This window comes from Telopea speciosissima, chromosome 2 (assembly GCF_018873765.1).
Source record: "Telopea speciosissima isolate NSW1024214 ecotype Mountain lineage chromosome 2, Tspe_v1, whole genome shotgun sequence".
Taxonomy (NCBI): domain Eukaryota; kingdom Viridiplantae; phylum Streptophyta; class Magnoliopsida; order Proteales; family Proteaceae; genus Telopea; species Telopea speciosissima.
In genome coordinates, this window is record NC_057917.1 from 64,342,837 (window position 1) to 64,359,570 (window position 16,734).

Sequence of the window (16,734 nt, forward strand, 5' to 3'; positions counted from 1 at the left end):
CAGAGGCATCCAACATGGAGGATTGAGTAGTCATTTCACCACCCCTTGTGTCTTGGTGTAGGGTCATGCGACCAAGCAATGTTTTTTTTTTTCTTAAATTTTAATTTACCTTGCAGTCAAATCTCTTGATTTAAAAAAAAAAATAAAGATTACATCTAAAAATATGTGATTGGAGGCAGTTTCTCTTCACTCACAACGATGGCTTAAGGGTCTCGATGTCTAGGGATGGACAACGGAAACACTGAGGAGGGCATTGTCAACTTGGTACAGTAGACGTGAGTAATAATAACCCTAGATGGATGCACTTTTCTTCACCCAGTGTGGAAGAAAACCTTCTCCTATATAATTTAGCAAAGGAGAAGATTTTTCATGTCCACAAACCAAAGATGTTTCACTTTTGAAATGAATGGCCAAAAGTACCCTCCCAATGTCACTTTTTATCCCTCTCGTGTCGGACCATGAACCACTTCCCTTTACACCAAATATGGTAAGAGTTTTAGTTGAATTATACAATTATAATTATAAAAGTATTTTTTTTTTTTTTTTTTCTTTGGGGAAGGGATTCATGTGCGATCATGGTGCATGGTATAGGTGAGAAAGGTGAAGGTAATGGTGAAAGGACCTGGCTCTCCTTTGAAATGACTCAAACCCCTCCTGTTTTTCTTTCTATGTAGATAATATAGCAAAAACATAATAGGGAAAAGGCTCCGCACATGGACAATGTGTGAAAAATAAATTACACCCAGTCTCACAATTCACGGTTCCCCATCACATTGAATTATTCTAACCCTTCTCCCCATTTGAAGATTCGAAAGAAAAAACCCTCCTTTGCCCAGATCAATATATGTGCATTCAAGGGAACCCTTTCCCAATATGAATTTTTATCCTCTCAGGTTCTCTGTCTGGTACAGTTGTCTGATACCGCTAAAGAATGGCAAAATAACTCAGTTCTAATTTCTAGAAAATTCAACGAGTCACCATCATTGAAGAGAATGAGTCTGAATCCTAAAGGTAGTTTGAAACAAGTATGTGTAATCTTCATAGAAATCAGGAAGAAGACAAGAGGATGCGAAATCAACCAATGACGTGCCATTACGACCATTAAATAGCTGACCAATGTGTCGTTCCAACTCGAAGGGTGTAAAAATGAGACCGGAATAATTTGGGCCAATTGGACTTAAGTGAAATCGACTTACCAAACTTCTTATGCCAAAACTAGAAAACAATCAGGGCTACTCTCTCAAAATGGCTTCAGATCTACTCTTCTTGTGCTCCATGTGGAAATTGTATCCAATCCTCTTCGCATTTGTTCTTATCTTGTGATTGGGTTAAACACATATGGGTGGCCGGACTTCTGGGCCTGAGAACCGAATTCTTGGCTTATGAAAGCCTTATAGATTTCTGCCTTGCACTTTACTTTAATCATCTAGATAAACAAACGTTAACCTGATTTTTCAGTGTCTTTATTATTACTTGCTTCTTTATTTGGGCAACTAGAAACAAAGTTGTCAATGGATCAGGCAATTTGGATTATGAAACATATATGCAAATGTATTTGTTAGTAATGTGGAGAATTTCTTAGTACCTACTTCTTTTTCCTTACCTGTGCTCAGTTTTGTTGTTTTAATCTGTGCAGGATACAGCATACCTAGACTAAGTCAGGCAGGATGGTCCTATATCTTTTTGAAAGATGGCAAATTCACCTTTCTTGCTACAGGTTATATAAGTACTACTAATGATATGGGACCTGAAATTTTTGGTATTCGATCAGGCTTAGACCATGCTGCTAGCATGGGGTTGAAGGTTAAAAAAGTATGGTGCTCCAATCCACACATCACTGATATTCTTCCATCTCCAACTAAATCTTCTTGGCCCTGGTATATTAAGGATTTAGTGTATATCTCTGATATGACCCAAGAAATTGTGTTTGATAAGCAAAGAGACCCTTTTTGTATAGCTATAGCCATGAACCTTGCTAAGTATGCTCAATCCAAGAATACTGTATATCTACCTTTGCTTTAGTAATATATCTTTTGTTTTTCCATCAAAAATTCAATCAGGTGAGGGAACGGTGCCTAGGCCTCTAGAAATTGTATTCTGGCTAATGGGAGCATGCACGCAAGTGTCGATTTAGACAGAATTTTCATCTTTCCATGAGCATAAGGCAGGACAGTGTCTACGCTCAGGAGGCATGTTGACCATGCGACTAGGTATCATTCTTTTTCCAATTTAATTGTTATACTTTTACAGTGAATAGAAAATGGCTATCAATTTCGGTTTGTTGTCTATAAACTGAACACATTATTGGTCTAGTTTGGATCTGATCGGATGTTTAAAAAACACTAAAAAATTAATCAAAACCAGACAGAATCAGTCCTTGGCACCCCTATCATTATTCATTATTGCTTAGTTTGAGAGTGCATTCTCATTTTCTCCTCTCTCTCTCTCTCTCTCTCTCTCTCTCTCTCTCTCTCTCTCCAAGGAATCAATATGAGATCCCTGAACCGACCAATTCGTATCGGAATCGAAAAACAACGATACCAAATCCGAGTGATCCATATCAATGGATCGATATAAACCAAAGGTAAAAAATAAAAAAACCAAATATTTTTAAAAATTAGAGTTAAATCCGTCTGTCTCCTCACCAAGAAATCGATATTAGATCACCCGAATCGAGCATTTTGTATCAGAATCAACAAACAATGATACCAAGTTCGAGTGATCCATATCGATGGTAAAAAATAAAAAAAATCCTAATATTTGTATAAAAAAAAAATAGAGATAAGTCCATCCGATCTAACCTGATTCAGGCCTATCCGGATCGATATCAACTGAGACCGATCCCAGATTACAGTTTTGGTAAACTTGGACCAATCTGTCTAATAAATCCGGTTGGACCGGTTCACCGACATTCCAAAATAGCCCTTAATGATTGCAAAATTTGACATGTTGGTGCCTCTCACCCCCTCCAGGCCTCCGGGATCGGTGATCATTTATTGCCAAACGTCAAATTCAAAATCCTTTTATCTATAAAGAAGAGAGAGAATTAGGTGGTCCCACCATAGTTGTCGGACCAATCACACGCCACCACACTGAAAATTCTGTTGGTTACCTAAATCGCCTAAACTCCATTAATACGCTTATAAAAAGGTCTTGATGTTCACACTGCACAGAAGAAGAGAACTAGAGAAAAGAAAAGATGAGAGGAGGGAGGAAGAGAGTCCCCTCCCACACGGTGACGTCAGGTCGTCACAAGCCAAAATACCCAAAAACCAGCCATTCATCATCGTTGGATTCGACTTTCCTTTTCTCCTCTCACCATAAGAAAGAAACACACACGGCACACTTCCCATAGTAATGAATGAAATTCCCCAGTTCCGACACATCTATTATTTCTGTTCTGTTTCTCCTCAAATGATGATTTCTTCTTCTTCTTCTTCTTCTACTCCCTCGGTTCTCTCTCGACTCTCTCTGCTACTTCACATGGAGAACAATAATAAGCAGCAGCAGCTGCAGCAGTTGAAGAAGAAGAAATGTTTCCTCCCACTTGTGTGTTCTCTCCTCTTATCTTCCCTTTTCGTCTCTGCTTCTCTCTTCTCCTATTACGGTCTCTCACCATTTATCCGTAGCTTACCTGACAGAAAGATTCCCTTTTTTGTTGAATCCAAGTTTCGTATCTCTTCCACTTCTTCTATCAACTCTATTCCACGGATCGCTTACCTTATCTCTGGATCCACTGGAGATGGGGAGAGTTTGAAGAGGACTCTTAAAGCCCTTTATCATCCACTCAACCAGTATGTTGTGCATTTGGACCTCGAAGCTTCTCCAGCCGAGCGTCTTGACTTGATCGATTTTGTACGGCGGGAGCCTGTTTTTGTTAAGGTGGGTAATGTTCGAGCTATTGTGAAGTCGAATTTGGTGACTTACAGGGGGCCGACGATGGTTAGTAATACACTTCACGCGGCTGCAATTTTGTTCAGGGAAGGGGGAGATTGGGATTGGTTTATTAATCTCAGTGCTTCGGATTATCCTTTGGTCACACAAGATGGTAGGTATGCCTTTCACTTTTAGCAAGCCATGCTTACCTGCGTAATTTCTGATTTACTTTTGTGGTTCTTTTGGGCGTTCTATCGAGCAGTAGGGTCCCTACTTACTATGTATGTGATGCTTGATGATGCTTCCAAAATTGGTTCGAGTTTTACTCCATATGCCTCTTTTGGAGAACTGGGGATTGATTCTACTTCACTTTAATGCGTAGTTGCTTTTGATTTTTGGATTTCAAGACGCCCTTTCTTGTTTTAGAATTCTTTTAACTTGTCAGTTTTCAAAATCGTCCATTTGCAAGTGGGACTTGGGAGTGGATTCAAAATTGATCTGTCTGCTCATCTTTCCCCTTATAATTCCTTACTTCGTTAAGGGGAAATAGATTCTGGTTCATTTATGCTTCTCATTCGTGTTTAAATTGACCTTCTGGGCAAGTTTTCTGTTTTCTGATCTTTGTTTCTCTGGAACAGATCTGCTTCATGCACTGTCGCCCATTCCAAGACTCCTTAACTTTCTCGAGCATACAAGTGACATTGGATGGAAAGAGTATGTGTCTCCTCTCTCGCTATTATAGTAAGTGTTTGTCTTCCTATTTGGAATGAACAGAGTCCTGCATACTTAAAATGATCCTTTTTGTTCCTTCGATTGATGTATAGGGACCAGAGAGCCAAGCCCATCATCATAGATCCTGGGCTTTATAGCCTGAAAAAATCTGACGTTTTCTGGGCTTCGGAAAGAAGGAGTATACCTACAGCATTTAAGTTGTTTACAGGTGAATGCTTGCCCCTTCCCATTTGTTCACCCGGGTTTTATAATTCTTACTGGTCAAATGCCTCGCCTTCTTTTCTATTTGACACCATAGTCATAGTTAGGAACAAGAGCTCAAATTATCAAGACTAGCTAATACTGATAGTGGCTTCCAAAATACTGAAAAATTAATGCAATTTCTCATTTTAAAGTATATCAAATAAGAAAACTGAAAAAGTTTGCTGTGTCGACATATGCTGAAATGTCATTCCCGTACCCCTCTCTAGAATAAGCTTCCTGGCCTCAAAATTGTAGTGGGTTAATTTGTGCCTCTATGTCTTTTTCTTGTCTGCATTGGCCCTTGAAGATCATCTTGTGATTTAAAAGAGATTCAATATATAGATGACTCAGTTACTTAGGATTTTAATATAACTATTTTTTTATGGGCCCTCATATATGTCTGCTTTCATAAATTGGGAAACTTGACATGTCTTGGGTTTAAAGAAGGTGACTCTTTCCTTGCCAGCCATTGGATGTGAAAGAAAAGGTTCTGACAGATTCTTGACACATTCTTAGTTTTGTAAGCTGGGGAGAGGTAATTCAGGGTTCAGCAGGGGTGGACTTAATACCTGATATGATCGAATGATCACCAACTATACTGACTGTTCTTGATAGCTTATAGAATCTCAATTTTATATTAGCCTCGGAAGCATCATTTTCCAGGTCCATGAATTGCACTTTCTTTGATTTGTTGTTCCTGAAATGATTTCAAAATAGACTACACCTTGCAGTCTCAACTCTCAAATGGTTTTGGTTTTGATTAGTTAATGTTGCTCATGAAACATGAGCCTCAGTGCATCTACTGTTGAGCCAAATTACCACTGTTTGCTTGCATTATTACTGCACACTTGATTCAATATTGGTCCATGTACATACTACAAGGTGTTATTTTACTTGAAAACACTGCTTTTTGAGAAAATATTGTTCCCCCCCCCCCCTTCAAAAAAAAAAAAAAGTATTCCATTTCCTAGTCATAGAGGTAGCAAACATGTTTTAGGAACTAGCTTCTAATTCAGGATTTGCGATATTATTTCTTAAATCGATAGATGCTGAATTGCTTGGCAACATGCACTGGAAATTCAGGACTACAGAATGCAGTGCTTTAACTGGACACATGAATGCTTTTGATCGCACTGTGTTACTGAAGTTTGTATTTAAACATCCTCGTTAAGGTTTCCAATAACACCTAGTTGGCCGGGATATCTTCTGATGAGGGATTCCAACTTTTTGCTTCATGAGTTAGTAATGTCAGGAATGCTACTTTTTATGTTTTTTGGTACTATATTCACCAGATATAGCTGATGTAGGAGCCAGATTTTTTGGTGCATTTTTTAGATGGAAGGGTGAAGAAATAATTTCAGAAACTTTCTGGCCTACTGTGAACTCTGCCAAACTGTACAGCTTTTTGAGAACGGAAGGTCCATTTTTATGGCTTTCTATGTGTTTCATACAGATGCAAGACCCCCTCACATAAAGAATGTTTCATCGTTGAACTGGCATCCAGAATTGCTCTGTCTTAAATCCAAGCTATCTAATGTTTCTAGCATAACATGATAAGTTACTCCAAGGTAGTTCCAGTGACTCTAAATGGGAATCATATTCCAATGTAGTTTCCACGTTTGCAGTCAATTCACAACCTCCATAACAACTATCCACCTCAAATCCCTCTCCCCTCCCAAAAAAAAAAAAAAAAAAGAGGAACACAATCAGTGACATAATTGGTTAGGTTCAGTTCCAGGCTGATAACAGAATCTAGGAACATATTTCTTAGAATATTCTTATGGTTTTATTTGCTTTGAGTAGGCCTTTTAAGTCTTGAGTTTGTGAATTTTGCTCACTGTTAAGATCAGACTCTCTAGCGTCAAATTTCCAGTTTAATGAACAAGTTGTAGCCTAAATGCTGCTGAGTTTATCATAGGATTCTTGTAAATTTCCATCCAATATTTACATAATAGTTATAAGCATTGTTTTTGCAGGTTCTGCGTGGATGATGCTATCTCGCCCATTCATCGAATATCTTTTATGGGGTTGGGACAACCTCCCACGTGTGGTCCTGATGTACTATGCCAACTTCCTTTCTTCACCTGAGGGTTACTTCCATACAGTCATTTGCAATGCAGAGGAGTTTCGCAACCATACTGTAAACCATGACCTCCATTTCATCTCTTGGGATAATCCCCCAAAACAGCATCCCCATTTCCTCAATGTCAATGACTTCCAGAGAATGATTGACAGCAATGCTCCCTTTGCAAGGAAGTTTGGCAGGAACGAATCAGTGCTCGACAAGATTGATGTGGAGCTCTTGAGCCGTTCAGCCGATGGATTTGTTCATGGTGGATGGTTTGATAAGTGGACAAATATGAACTCAAGTGTCCCACTTTACTCCCCGGTGAATGCAACTGTGCTCAGGCCTGGACCTGGTGTTGACCGACTCAAACGTCTCATCAACGGTTTGCTTTCAGAAGAGGATTTCCATGCAAAGCAGTGTACATGACAACTAAAGTGAGCAAAATGACAGTTTATGTACTGAAGATGATCTTCATACGTTGTAGTATACACACCCAACTGGTTGTGGCAGCTGCTTGTTTTGCTTCTAATCCATGCTCTGCTCTGTTTGGAATTATAACTCCAGGTGGAAGAATTCTCCTTCCAGGTAATAATGGGTTTGAGAACGGTTGGGGGGGTTGGGGAAGAGATTAGGAGAATTTGTGGGATGGGTTATAAATGGGAGAGTGACAAGAGTCCTCTAGTGATGGCCTAACCGTTTATCATTTAAGGTCTGTGCTCTGTTTTTATGCACAATGGCCTATAATGTTGTTTTAAGTATCACTACAGGGAAATGAGTAAATTTGGATATGCTCCATGATTTTGTGCTTAGCTTTCCATTGCATTAAAACTCTGATACAATGTTCGGATTCCATGCATTGATTTATTTTTTCTTAATGAAACAGAAAATGTATTAAAAAACAAAAAAACAGGTAGTAACATGTCCATTAGTTCTCATGAAAATAATCTTTCTGCTTAGTCATCTTAGCTGTGTTAACTAATCTATCTATCTGCCACTCCTATGTGAAATCTATCCTGTTTTATAATGTTGATAGACCTGAAATGCATTGATGCTCTTGAAGAGGTTTAATTGACATTGCATGGCTCACCTTTCTGTAGGTGTTTTTTTGTTGTTAATCCGACGACCTTCTGCAATCAGTTGTGTGGACCTGAAATGCATTGATGCTCTTGAAGAGGTTTAATTGAAATTGCATGGCTCACCTTTCTGTAGTTTTTTTTCTAAAATCCGGCGACCTTTCTGCAATCAGTTCTGGTCGAAAACTAATAAGATGTTGTTTTTGATTGGATTTACGTCTCTGCAACTAAATGTAACCTGTGCACTCTGTAAAACCTATGTAGGGTCCTCAACTGTTGAAACTTTTATCATAACAAGCAAATTCAGAACAAGCTTCACTTTCTCCTGCTGGGGCTTTAAACCGAGTCTGCTTTTGTCATTGTTTCTAGGGCGCAGGGTTCTTGAACTGGCAAAGTAAAAACAAATTCCTGGTTGGCACACTTATGTTTGTCATGTGGTAGGTTGGATGGGGTCTTAATTTTTCTGAACAAGTGGACCATAAGATCCATTGCTCAAATCTAGGGATGTAAACGGATCGGATTTGGTTTGGATAGTGCTATATCCGCATCCGCATCCGATTAGCTTTCGGACGGATTCGGATAGTGCTAAACGGATTCGGACACGGATATGGAACGGATATTTTATCCGTTTACATGTAAATATGGCTTTTCAGATAGCTATAGCCTATCTGTATCTGCATTCGTTCAGCTTTTGGACGGATTCGGATAGTGCTAAACAGTTACAAATACAGATACGAAAACGGATTTCAACTATTCATTTAAATCCCTACTCAAATCTCACATTTCATCCCAAACAAAGTTTACAATGTAGCATAACCAAGCATTGAAAAACTAGGAAGATCCAATAGTGGCCGTTGTACTAGTAGGGGAGGGATGCATGGGGGGATGTATGTTAATACCGGAGAAGGTACTTAACTAAATTAGGCTTTGAAATTTGACGTGTTAAGAAGAGTGACACCATCTTTTCATGTGGTAAAAAATAAGTGTGCTAGATTCTATATTTTTCCTATTCCTACTATAAATAAGTAGATAGCTTATGTCGCTTATGTTGTGAATATTTCTGACACAAAAGTCAAATTGATTTATAGAAATATGAGTCTCTTTTTCATCCAAAGTTTCATAGAGAGCTTCCCCTAAATAAAATTTGGGAGAGAATTTTTTATCATAAGGCCACGCCACATCAATGGGGGCATGGGAAATTTTCTTGATAATGATTCAAAAATTTTCATTTTGTTTCGACTTTAATTTTAGAAAGAAAAAAAAAGCACACAACATTAGAAATTTAGACTGCGTATCCCAGACTATACTCTCTCACATAATAAGATGTGGGGACCATACCAACACCCTCTTTCCTCTTTTGATCTATATGGATAGCCAATGACGTGGCTTGCAGATCCCTTCCATAGTGGCATTGTGGGAACTCTTCCCTTTTAATTTTACATCATTTCACTGACCAAGTGGGCACGGGCGTGCGGCACCGCCATAGCAATGCGATGTAAATGATTTTTGTGGTTTAAAATGATTTCCACGTGGCGTCTAAGCTGTGAAGCAACGCTTCAACTCTCAGGACAACTAGTTGGACTGTAACTGCGCGGCAGAAGGACAACAGCAACGACGACATTACAGTAATTATTTACAGATATACCCTTAAGATTCCCATCCAACCGTTGAATGCTTAACTACTTCCTGGGTTGGCATCTAAACTGTTACAACCGTTACCAACTGAGCTAGTCCGTGTAAACAAAGGAACGCAAATCCAGAGAGGTCGGCCGGTCGGGATTGGACGGAAAGATTTTCCAGTTCAATGGCGGCGCTTCTTCTACATACCACAGCTACAGGTATAGCTATAGCTCCTAATGGGTGCGTACGGTCGCGCGTCTCACGGCCGGCGTATATTAGACGCTCATCAGTGTCTCCATTTGCTACGCTCTCTCCTCCTCGTGGTCGCAGCGATTCCACCATTGATTGGGTGGAGGCAACTTCAAGCTTCTTCGATCAAGACACCAGACCCATCATGCTATTCGACGGTACAACCTCACGATCATTCGATGATTATACATTTGGTAGCAAATGAATGGTGCTAAGGTTCCAACTGGATTGTCTTCTTCATCATATTCTAAAATTTCAGCCCTAATTCTTCTTTGTTTGGTTAATTTGGTTACTGGGTAGGTGTATGCAACTTATGTAATGGAGGTGTGAGGTTCGTCCGTGAGAACGACCGAGACAGGTCAGTTTCTTTGACACTGCTTGTTTGGAACCTACTGAAAAAAAATCCTTTCTTTTTGGTATTCTTGTTCTGTAGAGCTTGAACACATTAAATGAAATCAACTAATATGTAGAAGCTTATTTCAGGATTTTAAGAACTACCATTAACATTGAAGTGTTGGACATATGCAATCAAATGTATTATTTTTCCGACCAGTTATTAGGTTGTAGGGCTCATGAGAATCTGTGAGATTAGCTATTTCCCCTTGTAAAACCATCCCCCATTTAAAGAAGTTATTTCACAGTAGCATCAGATTGCAGCTTCTGACAAGCAGTTGTTGATCAAAATTGTTGGGGGTTTTGATGTCTTGTATTCCATTGCTTGCATAAGTGTGCTAATTCCAAACGGTCATTAAGAGGCCGTAGGGGGCCAAAGGCCACGAGGTGTTTCAGTAAATTATCTGTATAGGGTTTCGTTATGTATTGTAGCGAGGTTTTTTCTCTGTAATCAATCTGAGAGAGGTATGAGGACGAGCGGCTGTTACCCTATTCTCCATTGATAGTGAAGCAGATCTCATCTCAACATGAACGTGGACAATCTTGCCGAACCACGTAAATCCTTGTGTATTGTGTGATTGTCTGTTTGCGATTTCATTCTTTTCTACTCTGTTTCATTCCATGGCAATTAAACTTCAAAAAGGGTATTGTTTTGAAGAGAACTGATTAGTCTCCCTAGAGCCTACTTTGATTTCACATGTTATTAGGACGGGTTTCTGAACACATTTGGAATCATATTATACCTTCAATGATTACCTCTTTTTCCCCAACTCAACAGAAAGATAAGATTCGAAGCTCTCCAAAGTGAATCAGGGAGGAAACTGCTGAGAAGATCTGGAAGATCACCTGATGACATTTCAAGTGTTGTACTAGTTGAAAAGGAAAGGTATATCCCAATCTAAAAGAGTATCCATTGCATTTTCTTCTTTCAGTTCAATGTTCCAAGATATAAATTGCCATGCTATATTGCAAGGATACTGGTTTTAGTATTTGCAAACCTAACAAATTTTTTTTCCCGTTCCATATTTTTCAAGAGAAGAAAAAAATTGAGATAAATCAACGCTCCGTTTGTTTGAATGTAAATAACGGGAAAATGTATTCCATGAAACTAAGAGGCACTTTTCTTACTGTTTTAACCTAACCTTTATATGGACACTAATGCTAGTTGGAAGACCTTACAGTAATTGACATGCAATTTTGGAATGTAGATATCTTCTACATTTGGTGATTAGCATGCATTTTAGTTTGTGTTTTGTTCTGAAATAGGTATTTCACAGTGAAGGCATTCCACTATTCTACATGCAAACAGATGACTCTAATATGGATTGTATGCAGTGAATTTCCAAGTATAATTTGGTTCTTTTATGTCCTGCAGATCATATATCAAATCAGATGCAGTGCTGAAGATAATGGAGTACATTAACCTGCCTTTCCCCCAATTAGCATTCTTTTTACAGTTTGTACCTATGTATGTACCCCTTATTCTCAGGTCAACTATTAGTTTCAACTTTCGATGACTTTATAACCAACAAAAAAATGCAGTTTTTGACACTATAGTTTTCTCTTTATGGATGGTGGCAGGTTCATGCGGGATTTTGTATATGACAATGTTGCAAACAACCGATATGCAATCTTTGGTCGCTCAGATTCATGTGAGATATAAATCAGTCTAGTTCTACCATTACCGATTTAGTATCTGTATATTGGAGAAAACTCAGGAGAATGTATCTTATTGTCAAGAAAGAAGAAGTTGCAGTTCTCTGTACTGGTATCAGATTTAGGTGCCATGTATAAGTTGTACAAAGAATATAGAATGAATTTCAGATATAGAAGCATGTCTTTCCGCAATCAGTAATGAATGAGATTAGTCAACTTGGAGTTTTTTTTTTTATTTCTTTGGAACAGGCAGGAGAAATTTTTATAATATCAAAATACCTCCAAAGTAGCCATCCTAGACATAGAGTCAAGCACCTCAGATATCTCTGTTGCTTGTGGATGAGAAAGATCACCTGCAAGGAATTCATAAACCACACCATCCACTTCTACTAAACTACAACCAGGCTTCTTCTTCAAACCCTCCATCACGATTGACTTTCTGACTCTCTTTGCCTCTGTTTCCCAACCGGCCTCTCTGAAGATGTTATATAAGAGGACATGTGTTCCACAATCAGCTCTCAAATTAGCCAGCTTTTTCCAAACTCTGTTCCCAACCTTAACATTTCCATAAATCTTACAAGCACCCAGCAGAGCTCCCCACACATTAGCATCCCCACCCTCAAATCCTCCAAACTTCTCCTCTATAAACATCTCGGCTTCTTTTAATCTTCCTGCTCGACCCAGTAGGTCTACAACACAAGCATAATGCTCAAGCTGAGGTTCAACTCCATAGACAAAGCCCATTTGTTCAAACAATATAAGGCCCTCATCAACCAACCCTGCATGTGTGCATGCCGTGAGGATGGCAACAAATGTGACTTCAGTGGGTTGCATTCCATAAGCATTCATTCTTTCAAAGAGCTCGAATGATTTCTTCGCATCCCCATTCATTGCAACCCCTGAGATAATTGCATTCCATGCTTTGACATCCTTGTTCTGAATCCCTTCAAAAACTGACGATGCTGGCTCCATGCATCCACATTTTGAGTACATATCTACCAATGCAGTAGCCAAGATCGGATTTGAGTGAAGACGGTATCGTTTCACGTAAGAGTGAACCCACAGTCCTTGGGCAAGTGCCCCTATGTGTGCACACGCAGTGAGGACGCTCACAAGGACTGATTCATTCGGCCTTGTGTTGGCTTCTTGCATCTGTCTAAAGAGATGCAATACCTCCTTGAAGTCACTGACACGAGAGTACGCAGCCATCATTGCACTCCATGAGATTGCATTCCTCACAGGCATTTCCTCAAACAATGCTCTGGCACTCTTAAAGTCGCCACTCTTTCCATACCCGTCAATCATCGCCGTCCACAAGACCACATCCCTTCTAGGAATCCCATCAAACAATCTCCGTGCAGTTTTCATATCAGGAACCGATGAGTAGAATTCGATAAGAGCACTAAGGATGAAAGGGTCGTCAGACAATCCAAATTTAACAACATGGGCATGGGCTAAACGACCAATTAGCTTCTTAGAAGCACAGGGGAGGATGGTGCAAGCTTTGATTAATGGCGGAAAAGTGTAGTTATTGGCAGTATGACCATTGTTTAACATTTCCAGATAACTGAATATGGCGGGGATAGATGAATGTGTTTCAATGTAGCCTCTAATCATGGTGTTGTACATGAAGGTGTTGCGATAGACGAAGTGACTGAAGATTGAGCAAGCGTGAGAGAATACAGCGACATCACCAGAGACCGCAGCGGCGGAGAGGAGGGGACAGACAGAAAGGGGGTCTTCAGGGAAACGAGATTTGAGTAGGTAGCCATGGATTTCCTTGAATTGATTCAGATTCTGGCATTTCTCCAAGAGGAGAAGAATGCTGTTGTGGTGAGGGTTCTTCTGCCACCACGTTTTAACGAACTTTTGAAACATTTAAAAGATGAAAGTAGCGCTATTCTTGCATTGGTATCTAATAAGTGTCCGTTTAGCAATTGATCTTCCATCATTCAGTCCTCTGCAAGTTGGACTATCTTCTTCCCAGAGTTAATCGCCACGAAAGCGGATGAAATGCTCTCAACATCTCGAGAGATGTTCTCAATTGCATGACTTTGGCCATGGCAGAGGTGATCAGATGTCGTAGAAATTAATATGTGGTCAGCAATTAGGAAGCCTCGCAACGGTAAAGGTTGCTCTATTGTGACCGTTGCTCCATTGTAATAAAGTGGTCAAGGATACGAGTATGGAAATGCCTTTATCCAAAGGCAGGCGTAAGGCTACGTACATTATACCTTTTCCAAACCCCGTAATAGCAGGAGGTGGGAGCCTTATGCACTGGTACGCCCCCAATTACGAAGCCTCGGATGGAGATTATCTTGTAGCTAACCTATCATGTCAGGTGCGGCTCGCCTTCCCTTGTCAGTGTATTCAGAAATAAATTCCAATCAATAACTTGCTGGCAATCCATCCATACAGTTAACACTGCCCAACCTTGTTTGGGGTGAATTTTGAAACATAGGTTGGGGACCTTGAGGGCTATCTATTTAAAAAATTTGAACCCAATCCAATCTGCTGCATGGCAAGAACTTGGGGATCTTTATCTGCTCTATTTCTATCCATTTTCCCCTAGATTGTCGACACATGGCAATGCTTAAATCCTACGATCATATTTGAATTATGGCATTCACCCACCCAATCCTAATCTAATCCGAGTTACCTATTCTCTCTCCTATAACTCTTGTCATTCTTCCGATGGAATGAAATCTTCCTTTTGATGGGCACTCAATTCGCCGACGGTGTTTTCTTAGGGACATCACTTATGCATTTTTTGAGCAATTCCAGCAAGACTTTCGATGATCTCACCACCAAATCCTATCCTTTTGCCTTCATGCTGGCCTTCGCCGGTTATCTCCTCACCATGTTTGGCGACTGCGTCAAAAACTTCGTGGTCAACGGAACTGCAAGAATAGATAAAGTGGAGGAAGGACGTGGACGAGTTGCAGGAAAAGAGATGGCTTTGGGGATAATACCTTGTTGCTTATCCTCGCCCTTTGCTTTCACTCTGTTTTTGAGGGCATAGCCATTGGAGTAGCTTTTGAATTCCCTTCTTTTTCTTCTAAATCATTACTATTCTATTCAGGATTCAAATTGGGTTCTTCTGGTCTGCCATAGCATATAAAGTACAAATTCTATTGTCAATTACCAAATCTATATTATATTTCAAATTGAACAAACACTGTAAGTTCTGGACTTTGGAAGTACCCATGAGACTAATTGGGAACAGTACTAGGAGGCTGTTGAGCAGGGTTGGGATCGACATTGGGTGTAGGGTTGATTTCAGAGATCATACTTTCAATCCAGGTATAGAGATCAGAAGGGTTGTAATTGTAAAGTATTTGGAAAATGATATCTTCCCTTGACCTTAGTCTTGGGCTCTTGATCGTATTTATAAGGGAATCAAGAATAAACACCTCAATATAAGAGAGAGAAACTATGACTACGTTACATCCATAACAGTAATGAACAGTCTCGGAAGCCAGATGTGAAAGCCCATCTTCCTGAACATTGCTGATTACCGTCTCCAGCTGCTCAAGCTTCTGAACAACTTCCGCCATGTCCGATGACTTCACCTTGTATGGGTAACTCGGGTTAGGTTAGGGTTGGATGGATGAATGCCATAACTAAAATCGGACCGTAGGATTTAAGAATTGCCATGTGTCGACAATCTAAGGGGAAAATGGATAGAAATGAAACAGACAAATATCCAAACTTGGGCCGTCCCGAGTAAATTAGTCTTTTTTCATTTTTTGATACAACAAATATCTATCTTTGAATAATTTTAATTTGGTGTTTGAGTAAGCTGACAACTCTATACAAGTATCATGGATGCGTAGATCCTGTTGATTCATACTCATCAAGAAACAATCCACCTTCAGTATTCAACAGCTCCAGATTCACAAAAACACTTTCCTGTGACAGACCAAGCTTGCCCCTCAACCTGTTACCCTTTTTTTTTTGGGTGTGGGGGGGAGGGGGTTGGAGTACTACCCTCAAAGTTGGATTACAAATCTGAAGAGACTTCGATAATTGATGGGCAGAAAGTTTTTTGGACCAAATGGAAAGGAAAAAGGATTGCCTTCTAACATAGTAGGAAACCAAGGAAATGTGAAGAAAACCCCCGCCCCTCCCTTTTTCTCTGATAAAGGAACATTACTTATCAAAAAATTCTAACAACTTGGAGGAAAGGAAGTCTCTTCTAAGTACAATCACTAGAAAATACCAAATTAATGGCAAATCAGGATATATGGCTCATTTGTAGATAGGAAAAGAATATATTTTGATATCAACTGTCTACAGTACTCCATCAAATGCATCTAAAAAGGCTTTTCTCCACTTGTTGAAGAGTACTCCATCCTGTACAAATGGTGCCACCAACCTTTTCAATGAGTTGTTCAGATAAGTCACTACTTCCAGTTGCTCTGACTTTTGGTTTTTGCCCAACCCAAAAGGTGCCACCAAGATGAATTATTTGATTGAGTTAGTAGCCAGGTATATCATTATTTCTGTTAAGCATAGTAGAATTCATCACTGATGATGAACATCTGTAAAAAAGTTTGTCTCACTAAAGTGCTTGTGGGGATAACCTATATCAATGCTCTGTCCATCAGTGTTTTAACACAACAGAAATTTGGGTTATAAGATGAAAAAGATCAATAGACAAAGAGTTAGAAGCATGTTGGTATCTCTTTGACTCAGTGAAAAGGAGAAAAAAAAAATCCCACCTCTCCCTTGAAAGGGTGGAGTTATAATTACTCATTAGTAGCTTCGGGATGTAATTATAATCTACAGCCTTTCCTATTGTGGGGAGCAAAACAAAACTGA

General features: G+C 39.5%; 3 protein-coding genes across 3 annotated transcripts; 2 read left to right on the forward strand and 1 right to left on the reverse strand.

The window, feature by feature from the left end:
• Positions 1-3,462: 3,462 nt before the first annotated feature.
• Positions 3,463-7,520, forward strand: LOC122650385 (beta-glucuronosyltransferase GlcAT14B-like). Its single transcript, XM_043843803.1, has 4 exons — positions 3,463-4,048; positions 4,515-4,590; positions 4,701-4,816; positions 6,828-7,520. The coding sequence occupies exons 1-4, from the start codon at positions 3,484-3,486 to the stop codon at positions 7,343-7,345; spliced, it is 1,275 nt and encodes a 424-aa protein (XP_043699738.1). The 5' UTR covers positions 3,463-3,483; the 3' UTR covers positions 7,346-7,520.
• A 1,990-nt stretch (positions 7,521-9,510) lies between these two features.
• Positions 9,511-12,079, forward strand: LOC122650388 (DCC family protein At1g52590, chloroplastic). Its single transcript, XM_043843806.1, has 6 exons — positions 9,511-9,542; positions 9,688-10,019; positions 10,162-10,219; positions 11,033-11,140; positions 11,630-11,722; positions 11,836-12,079. Exons 2-6 carry the CDS (start codon positions 9,797-9,799, stop codon positions 11,915-11,917), a joined length of 564 nt encoding a protein of 187 aa, XP_043699741.1. The 5' UTR covers positions 9,511-9,542; positions 9,688-9,796; the 3' UTR covers positions 11,918-12,079.
• A 63-nt stretch (positions 12,080-12,142) lies between these two features.
• LOC122650384 (pentatricopeptide repeat-containing protein At5g66520-like) lies at positions 12,143-13,812 on the reverse strand. Its single transcript, XM_043843802.1, has one exon. It carries the CDS (start codon positions 13,786-13,788, stop codon positions 12,181-12,183), a length of 1,608 nt encoding a protein of 535 aa, XP_043699737.1. The 5' UTR covers positions 13,789-13,812; the 3' UTR covers positions 12,143-12,180.
• Positions 13,813-16,734: the final 2,922 nt, after the last annotated feature.